General features: G+C 45.3%; 1 protein-coding gene and 1 long non-coding RNA gene across 3 annotated transcripts in view; one reads left to right on the top strand and one right to left on the bottom strand.

Annotated features, from left to right (window-relative positions):
- Positions 1–10,000, top strand: part of LOC104935493 (membrane-associated guanylate kinase, WW and PDZ domain-containing protein 1) — a 25,874-nt gene that overhangs the window by 12,299 nt on the left and 3,575 nt on the right. For both annotated transcript variants that reach the window (XM_027275621.1, XM_027275620.1), the window contains exons 15-16: positions 6,506–6,697; positions 6,877–6,941. In XM_027275621.1, coding sequence (XP_027131422.1) covers positions 6,506–6,697; positions 6,877–6,941 — 257 coding nt within the window. The remainder of the gene's footprint in view (positions 1–6,505; positions 6,698–6,876; positions 6,942–10,000) is intronic.
- On the bottom strand, positions 7,813–9,352 carry LOC113744741 (uncharacterized). Its single transcript, XR_003461792.1, has 3 exons — positions 8,667–9,352; positions 8,342–8,519; positions 7,813–7,942 (listed from the first exon to the last, which is right to left on the bottom strand). It is a non-coding gene; the product is annotated as an uncharacterized LOC113744741 (long non-coding RNA).

The raw sequence follows: 10,000 nt of genomic DNA, 5'->3' as shown, positions 1-10,000 counted from the left end.
GTATCAAGTGAGGAGAGAAGTGAAGAGCCCGAGCGAGTTAACTGATGATGGAGACGGACGACTTGGTTCCAAAGAAAAACAACTGCGGTCACGCCAGCCGTCTCTCGTTTTCGCGTGGTTACGTCAGCTGCTCCAATATTTTCAAGTGCGCCCTTATTGCGACTTTATGGCAAATACTTTGAGAAAACTGGGAAAGTCAGCACTAGCTTACTGCAGCGTGTGGACACTTCCAGTTTTCAAAATAAGACGTGGTGTTAATTTATTAACGGTTTATTTTACATATGAAGAATGGTTAAAATTTGATTTAAAAAACGTGTCTCATAAGCAGTAATGATCCTGCACTGCTTTACAGCTCTAATTTACATAGAAACTGCATTAAAATTCATAAAAATATGACACAGTGTTAAAATGCTATAAAAGATACAAACAACAACACACAAAAATATCAAGATATCTATCGTGTTATCGCGATATAGCCTAAAAATATCGGATATTGGTTACAGGCCATATCGTGCCAGGCCCTAGTTTAAGTGTCTTATTTATCTTCTGCAGATTCATTAAACACATTGTTGCAAAATACTAGCAGCATCTAAAGTCTTTAAAATGAGCTACACCTCATCAGCTGCCAACATCAAAGTGACGGATACATTTTTAATCCGATTAATTATAATGAGTACTTTGTTTTTGCAACTGTTGAAGGTGAGGTCAGGTGTGCACGAGTACGGTTACACTTTCACTCTTTATCAGCTTCAGGAATTTTGAAATAGTTCACCTCATTTTATGACTGATGTGTGTGTGTGGTGATGTGTGTGGGTGTTTCTATTTCAGGTCAAACCACTCACAGTTGTTTGGTACCAAGTGGTTTCACTGTAGCTGGGTGCAGAGCGTCCTCAGTGTTTGAGTAACGGAATAATCCCCAACATAATCGTGTTACAGGGTGTCAGCAGTAGCTTGGACGGGTTACATGATTATTATATATGACATTATTTCTGATATTATTATGATACGTTTGCCTTTCGATAGAGTTTTATTTTTTGTTGTCCACTTGTCATTGCTGTACTGCTGCCTGTGCACTAAATTTCACCATGCTTGGGATATAAATAAAAGTATATCCTTCTTACTCTCTATATCTACTCTCATCTATCTACTCTATCTATCTATCTCTCTCTCTTATATATGATGTTACATATATTACTAATCTGACATTATATATGCAATATACAACAATTGGCTTTCATCTTCCCACACAGTAAATCAATCTTGTGTTGATTTTAGTTCCTATCTTTCGATTCTTGAGTTGTTCACTCACATTCATTTATGATTCACCCGTGGGGGGACTGTTTTTGTCCCAGAAGGACAGAGAGTCCCCACAGTGTGTTAAACAGATCTCGATGTCCCACAAACTTAGTTAAAACTTGTGTGTGTGTGTGTGTTGTGTGTGTGTGTTGGTGTGTGTGTGTGTGTGTGTTTGGACAATAAGTCTCGGTGGCTGAGGAGTCCAGATGTTTTGGCCTTTTTCCAGCTGAGATCACCTGAAGTGACTCAGGAAGACGTTAGAACCAAACATTCAAACCACAGCGATCTGATTGGGTACAATCCGTACCAGTCCTTTACTGTGACAACAGGAAGTGAATTTATACTGTGTAGTTTTTCAGATTAAGACTCTTTTATGAGGTCAACGTGACAGAGGGCAGCTCCATGTTACAGATTGTAAGCCTAGAGGAAATGTATTTTGTGACTTGGACTGTCACAAATAAAATTTCTGAATTTTGATTTGATGGTTAATGGTTCTATTGGTGTGTGTGTTCAGTCAGGTTCAATGCTTTTTGATCTGTGACGCTTCGTCGATGTCCAGAGAACTAGTTCCAGGTCGGTGGGGATACAAGCTACTCCAGCGACAGTCTGAGGGGACGTACACGAGACTAAGTCCTATGGTTGTTAGACCCGTCTGACTGGGGACTGTCCGGAGACTACGTCCCGGTTTTCAGACAGTTGCGGGGACGTCACGGAGACTAAGGTCCAGGGGTTTAGACAGTCTGCGGGGACGTCACGGAGAGCTACGTCCAGGTTTCGACAGTCTCGACGTCACGGGACAGTCCAGGTTGAAGCTGGACAGCAGTACTACTTCCAGGTTTTAGACAGTTGAGTGGGGGACGTCCATTCAGTAACGGACGTTAAAGGGAGACGGGCGACTTTTCTCAACTTTCAGCTGTCAGTCTGGGTACCAATCCTCCTCCTCCACCTCTCCTCATCCTCCAGGTTCTGCTAAATTTCACAGTTAAACATCTGTGTTCCCTGTCATTCTTCCGTGAGGTCCTGCTGAGTTCGGTCCGGTCCGGTTTGTTTGTTCGGACTTGAGTCACAGTTCCTGTTTATGTTTCTCTCAGGTCTGATATTACCATCCATGCAATGAACCACGTTGGCCATGGTTACAGGCTGCTCTCCTGTTGATTCATGTGACACTCTCTCTCTCTGCAGCCTCCCTGATGTCTCACCGCTCGTTCCACAGTGCGTCGGGGCAGCTCCGGCAGCTCCGCAGCGGACAGGTCAGCCCGGAGACCAGTGGATGGCCTGGAGGGGGTTTCGACCAGTCGGAGCGCCTGCAGACACCGAGAACCTGGCCCAGATCCTGGAAGGGCAGGAAATCGCTTGAGGCTGAGCGTCACGCCAAGACACCGTATAATATACTACCCAACATACACAACACATAATGCAGCTGTATTTGCTGTGTCTATGTGTGTTTTCCTAAAATTATAAATAATAAAGGTGACTAAATTACAAGAAAAAACTTGAACCTTTGTTCACTGTTTGTTCCTTTTCCTTGTCTCCTCCTCATACCTCTATCGTCTCCTTTCTCCTCAGGACTCAGAGGGAGGCAGCTGGATCTGACGTGCGTTGATTAAAGGGCCTAGAGGAACGGGCCAACGTCAGTCTGACGTCAGAACCCATAACAGAACCATTAGAAAAAACCCATTTGGAAAACTGTTTGCAGTGTTACAGTAACAAAAAGAAATTATAAACTGTGTAATAAATGATCGAGTGTGTTGACAGCGCATTATTTACTGACCATGCAGCCAGCACAGATCTAAAGTCAGTCAAAGGCAAGCTTGAGGTTGTCGAGCAACCGGGTCAGCTGCAGGTCGAGCAATGAACTGCAAGCTGTGCTCTCTGTGTGTGAGTGACTGCTGCAAGGACACAGGAAAATCTCTAAATGAAGCCCTCCACTAGGGACCTACATGCCAAACGGTAGGGTGGTTCAAAAAGCCCAAAATGACCGTGAGATCCTATCGTGTCGACCATGTGATATTCTGAATTTCAGTGTGTTGAAGCTTAAAAAAAATGTGACCTGGGGAGAGAGAAAAGAACGGTGCCCATGCTCCTTTTGGGAAATTTTTCCTCTCCGTTTACATGGGATAGATGGGGCTGGGTCGGTGGTTGATTCCTGGGCTCTCAGTGCGTGTCTCCCCAAAACTATAAGTCTGACAGCTTCAGCCTAGTATCGCTGCGTAGCCCACGCGAATTTCTACCGTTTCTGTGTAAAATTATTTCTGTAGAGTGACATTGGGCCACGGAGAGCTTTGCCCAAAGTATTTTCTGACAAATGTTTCTTTCCCTCTCCACTCAGCTCTGGACCATTCTACCAATACACACCCATTGTAAACTTTGGCCGTGGTTTTTAGTGGATTTTTGGCAAATCTGTTTGGTGAAACTCTTAGAAAAGTCTCAGAACCACCCATCCGGCCGGCCGGTCATTCGGAGACCTTTTTTGGGATTCTGCGACCAAAACTGCAGGGAGGAGTAGCATGCTGGAACTTCCTTGCCAGTACGTCAAATAACAGTATGGAGGACAGTGACCTGCAGACTCTCTCAAAGAGTTTACTGTAATTGAAGAGTAACACAAGCGTCCTCTCTCTCTGTACTGTCGTCTCTCTGTGTCCCTGTCTCTCAGGATAGTCAGGGTTCTACAGTGTGATCTGACCGTGGTCCAAACAGGTTGGCTTCTCTCTGGTGAGCGAGAACAGGGATGACGTTGGATGTGAGGGAGGCTGGCACGCGCAAGTTGTAAGGAAACCAGAAACAGTTGAGAGGACTGTACGAGATGAGTATGATCGATGGGAGAGACAGTCACTCAGGGAAAGCAGAGAGAGCAGACCAAGGCAAAGATGTCAAGGACAAAGAGACCGTTTACACAGAGCAGAGAGGGGAAAGCGAGGACAGGTACAGACGAGAGCAGCAAGAGACATAACAGCGAGAGTACACGAAAGACGAGAGAAGGAACAGGTAACAGAAGAGACAGAGATGAGAGGGGGTGACCAGGTTACAGAGGAGAAGAGAGACAGGTCCCCGAGAGGACGGTACAAATAGAGAGAGAGACAGGTATCGAGAGGAAGAGAGAGAGAGACAGGTACACAGCGAGAGCAGACGAGAGGCAGACAGGTGGACGTACAGAGGAGAGAGGCCGAGAGAGAAGGCTCACAGGAGAACAGGACAGAGAGAGGAGCAGTACAAGAGAGTAGAGACAACAGAAGAGAAGAGAGTTAGATCGACAGACAGAGAGAGAGAGACAGGTACCCAAAGAGAGAATCCGGTACACGAGAGAGAGAGCAAGGTACACCGAGAGAGGAAGATGCAGGTACACAGAGAGAGAGAGCAGAAGAGACAGAGAGGAGAGGCAAGAGACAGGTACAGTACAGAGAGACTGATGAGAGACCAGCGATACAATGCACATCGGCCGCCAATCAGAGAGCGAAGGTACACACAGAGGCCACGATAGACGAGATGGGGCAGCAGCATCAGAGCCAGCGACACCAACAGACTTGAAAAGATCATCAAGAAGGCTGGCTCTGTTCTTGGACTGAGACTGGAGTCTCTCGAGACTGTGGTGGAGAGGAGGACGCTGAATAAACTGTTATCCATCATGGACAATGAGCAGCACCCTCTCCACCACACAGTGGACAGACAGCGGAGCAGCTTCTCCCACAGGCTGCTACAGCTCCGCTGTCGAAGGGACAGATACAGGAAATCTTTCCTGCCACATTCCATCACACTGTACAACAAAAGCTAAAGCATAATCTACAGTCACATCACATTTCTCCCTACTTTGTACATATCAACACTGCCAACTTGCTGTATATACATCTGTACAATATATTTTATTTTATCGTATTTACTATTGCTTTTTGATATTTTATTATGTATAGTTTGCTTTATAGTATATTTTTATTTTTTGTTGTCACTTGTCACTTTGTGTAATGCTGCTGCTGCACTATAATTTCCCAGCTTGGGATAAATAAAGTATATCTATCTATCTATCTATCTATCTATCTATCTATCTATCTATCTATCTATCTATCTATCTATCTATATGATGTTACATATATTAAATATGACATTATATATGAATATACAACAATTGGCTTCAGCTTCCACACAGTAAATCATCTTGTGTTGATTTTAGTTTCTATCTTTCGATCTTTGATGTTTCACTCACATTCATTAATGATTCACATCGTGGGGACTGTTTTGTCCCCAGAAGGACAGAGAGTCCCCACAGTGTGTAAACAGATCGATGTCCCCACAACTTAGTAAAACGTGTGTGTGTGTGTGTGTGTGTGTGTGTGTGTGTGTGTGTGTGTGTGTTTGACAATAAGTCTCGGTGGCTGATGGTCCAGATGTTTGGCCTTTTTCCAGCTGAGACTCACCTGAAGTGACTCAGGAGACGTTAGAACAACATTCAAACACAGCGATCTGATTGGGTCAATCAGTACCAGTCCTTTACTGTGAAACAGGAAGTGAATTTATACTGTGTAGTTTTTCAGATTAAGACTCTTTTAATGAGGGTCTAAGGACAGAGGGCAGCTCCATGTACAGATTGTAAAGCCTCAGAGGAAAATGTATTTTGTGACTTTGGACTGTACAAATAAAATCTGATCTGATTTGATTTGAGTTAATGAGTTTATTGGTGTGTGTGTTCAGTCATGGGTCAATGCTTTTTGATCTGTGAAGCTTCAGTCGATGTCACAGAGACTACGTCCAGGTTTTAGACAGTCTGAGGGGACGTCACACAGACTACGTCCAGGTTGTAGACAGTCTGAGGGGACGTCACGGAGACTACGTCCAGGTTTTAGACAGTCTGCGGGGACGTCACAGAGACTACGTCCAGGTTTTAGACAGTCTGAGGGGACGTCTCATCCTAACGGGACTTTAAAGGAGACGGGAGACTTTTCTCAACTTTCAGCTGTCAGTCTGGGTACCGTCCTCCTCCTCCTCCTCCTCCTCCTCCTCCTCAGTTCATGCTAACATTCACAGTTAAAACATCTGGTGTTTCCTGTCATTCTCCGTGAGTCCTGCTGAGTTCGGTCCGGTCCGGTTTGTTTGTTCAGACTGAGTCACAGTTCCTGTTTATTGTTTCTCTCAGTGTCTGTATTACCATCCATGCAATGAACACGTTGCCATGGTTACAGGCATGCCTCATGTTGATCATGTGACCTCTCTCTCTCTGCAGCCTCCCTGATGTCTCACCGCTTCGTCACAGTGCGTCGGGGCAGCCCGGCAGCTCGCAGCGGACAGGTTCAGCCCGGAGACCAGCTGGAGGCCGTGGAGGGTCGACCAGTCGGAGCGCTGCAGCACCGAGACCTGGCCCAGATCCTGAGAAGGGCCGGGAACACGCTGAGGCTGAGCGTCACGCCAAGACACCGTATAATATACACCAACATACACACACATTAATGCACTGTATTTGCAGTGTCTATGTGTGTTTTCCTAAATATAAATAATAAAGGTTGAACTAATTAACAAGAAAGAACTGAACCTTTGTCCTGTTTGTCTCCTTTCCTTGTCTCCTCTCATCCTCTTCTCGTCTCCTTGTCTCCTCAGACTCAGAGGGAGCAGACTTGGATCTTGACAGTCGGTTGATTAAAGGGCCTAGAGGACGGCCAAAGGTCAGTCTGACAGTCAGAACCATAACAGAACCATTAGAAAACCATTGGAGAACTGTTTGCAGTGTTACAGTAACAAAAGAAATATAAACTGTGTAAATAAATGTAGAGTGTGTCTGACAGACATTATTACTGACACTGCAGCAGCACAGAGACTTAAAGTCAGTCAAAGGCAGCTTGAGGTTGTCGAGCAACCAGGGTCAGCTGCAGGTCAGAGCAATGAACTGCAGCTGTGCTCTGTCTGTGTGTGAGTGACTGCTGAGAGACACAGAAAATCTCTAAATGAAGCCCCTCCAACTAGTGGACACTAATGCCAAACGGTAGGTGGTATCAAAAAGCCCAAATGACCGTGAGCATCCTCATCTTGTCGACCATGTGAATGCTGAATTTCAGTGTGTGAAGTTAAAAAATGTGACCTGGGGAGAGAGAGAAAGAACAGGTGCCCCGTGCTCCTTTGGGAAATTTCTCCTCTCCAGTTTACATGGGAGTAGATGGGGCTGTCGGTGGGTGATCCTGGAGCATCAGTGCGTCTCCCGCCAAAACTATAAGTCTGACAGCTTCAGCAGTGATATCGCTGCGTAGCCCACGAATTTTCCTACGTTTCTATGTAGAAATTATTTCTGTAGAGTGACATTTGTGGCCACGAGAGCCGTTTGCAAATGTATTTTTTGACAAATGTTTCTCTAGCTCTGGAACATTCTACCAACACACACCCATTGTAAACGTTGGCGTGGTTTTTGGTAAAACTGTTTGGTGAAACTGTTTGGTGAAACTCTTAGAAACCAAAACCTGCAGGAGGAGTATTGTGGCAAAATTCCTGGAATACGTCAGAGTAATAAATATGGTGAATCGTGAATCGTGGCCTTGCAGGAGCTCTCAGTGAGCCTCTTTAATCCTGATGAAATGATGAAGGTCGCCTTACTGTCCACTTCATCCAGGATGAACTCGTCGGTGGTCAGGTCCAGCTCGCCCAGGTTGAGGTTTGCAAGGTCTCCGTCAGTCTTCTAGAGAAAAAAACAAAACGGTCAGACACAAACCTTTAATTTGAAACTCACTGATGATCACATGAATATTTAAAATCAGAGTTGGTGATGCCTTCAGGTGTCTTTAATTAACACACAGAGGTGCCTGTTTGGACTTTACAGTCGATTATTGATCAATAAAGTTGCTGTCAATCATTTTCTGTTGCCATATGATGCTAAGAGCTACATTAGCTTCGTGCAACATGAATAAACTATAAATAAATAAACAGTTTGACGCCTTTTGGTTTAATATCAGCAATATCTGTCTGTTTATGAAAACAGCTGACTGATGCTAACAGGAAGCGACCAGGACACAAACGGCTGGATATTGTAGTTTTTTAATAAAATAACTGATTCAAACATTAAAACATAAAGTGTCACCTCGTCTTGTAAATACGCCATGGCGACGTCTGTCGGGTTTCCAGCTGTGTTCGCCTCGGAACCAGAACCAGCAGCTGCAGTTAGCTCCGCCATGGTGGCGAGTTTAAGCTAGCGTCCGAGAAAAACTACAAAACGTCAACTTCCGCGTCGTCGTCACCGGAAACGAAAAGGGCGGGATCTTACGTTTGTAAAATAAAAAAAGAATAAATCCGAGCTATAAAAAAAGTAACTTTTAAGTCGCGTGAATACATCAACACAAATACATAATTTATATTTAATTTATCTGAATGTTTAAATTTATTTTTAAAAAAAAAGACGAACTAACTTCCGGTCAGCGGCACGCTCAAACTCTCGCGAGACCCGGCGCGGCTTCCTCTTCGCTCGGAACCTGCTTCAAGATGGTGAGTCCCGCTCCGTGTCCGCCCGCCGCGGGTACAATCCGCCTTCATCCGCCGTTATTTAACCTGCTTCATCACGTTTACACCCGCGGGTGGATGTGAGACATGTTGTGTGAGCGGACTGGCGGTGAATTGGCGCCAGATCGGCTGTAATAATCAGTTTATTAACGCACCTGTACGGAGGGACTGCGGCTAACTGCTCATGCTAACTCACTCTGTGTTTATTCCCGCGTTAAAGCAGAACCGCCGTGCTGTTACGTCACCTTTAACGGCACCGAAACGTTAGATAAACGTTAAATAAACCTTTATAACTGAAGGCGGGAGCTGTAGAAGCTGACGGAGCTCCATGGTTCACCAATGAGTGTGTTAGCATGTCGGTGTCCTCACGCTGCGGCTCGTAAAGTCTCTGAAAGTGTCGTAAAGTGTCTAAACTCAGGTGAGTCTCTGCAGGTGAAGAGCTGAGCTGCTCACTGAGGAGACTCATGGTGAAGATACTGAGCTGCACAGAGAGCTCAATGAGTTCAGACGTGCTGCATGAAGTGAGCCGTCACAGCATCACCTGGACCGGACCGGGGTCTGACGGATCCTGGATCAGCCTGGCCGGGACCTGCCGGATCCTGGCATGGTCTCTCTCTATTCTGTATCTCTTTGTTACATCTACTCCTCTTCTTACTGTCTCCTTCTCTCGTACCTGTTTTTTATTGTTTACCTCTCTCTCTCTCTCTTGTACCTGTCTCTCTTCTGTGTACTGTCTCAAATCTGTCCTCACTCTTCTCTGTACCGTCTCTCATTTCTGTGTTACCTTTCTCTCTCTCTGTACCTGTCTCTCTCTCCTGTGTACCTGTTCTCTCTCTCTGTACCTGTCTCTCTCTCATCTGCACTGTACCGGATGTACTCTCTCTTACTGTCTTATCATTTGTTCCTGCTCTCTCTCTCTCGTTACCTGTCTCATCTCTCTGTGTACCTGTCTTCTCTCTCTCTCGTGTACACTGTCTATCTCTCTTGTACCGCTCCTTCTCGTGTACGTCTCTCTCTCTGTCTGTCTATCCTCGGATTCTCTCTCTCTGTGTACCTGTCTCTCTCTCTCTCTGTACACTGTCTATCTCTCTCTGTACGGGTCTCTCATTCTCTGTTGTACCTGTCTACACCTCTCTCTGTGTACCTGTTCTTCTCTCTTACTGGATCTGTGTACCTGTATCTTCTTGTGTTACCTGTCTCTCTCTCGTGTTACCTCAGTCTCTCTTCCTGCTGTGTAACTCTT

Source organism: Larimichthys crocea, unplaced genomic scaffold (genome assembly GCF_000972845.2).
Source record: "Larimichthys crocea isolate SSNF unplaced genomic scaffold, L_crocea_2.0 scaffold148, whole genome shotgun sequence".
In the NCBI taxonomy this organism is placed as follows: Eukaryota; Metazoa; Chordata; class Actinopteri; family Sciaenidae; genus Larimichthys; species Larimichthys crocea.
This window is presented reverse-complemented; position numbering and strand designations above follow the sequence as displayed.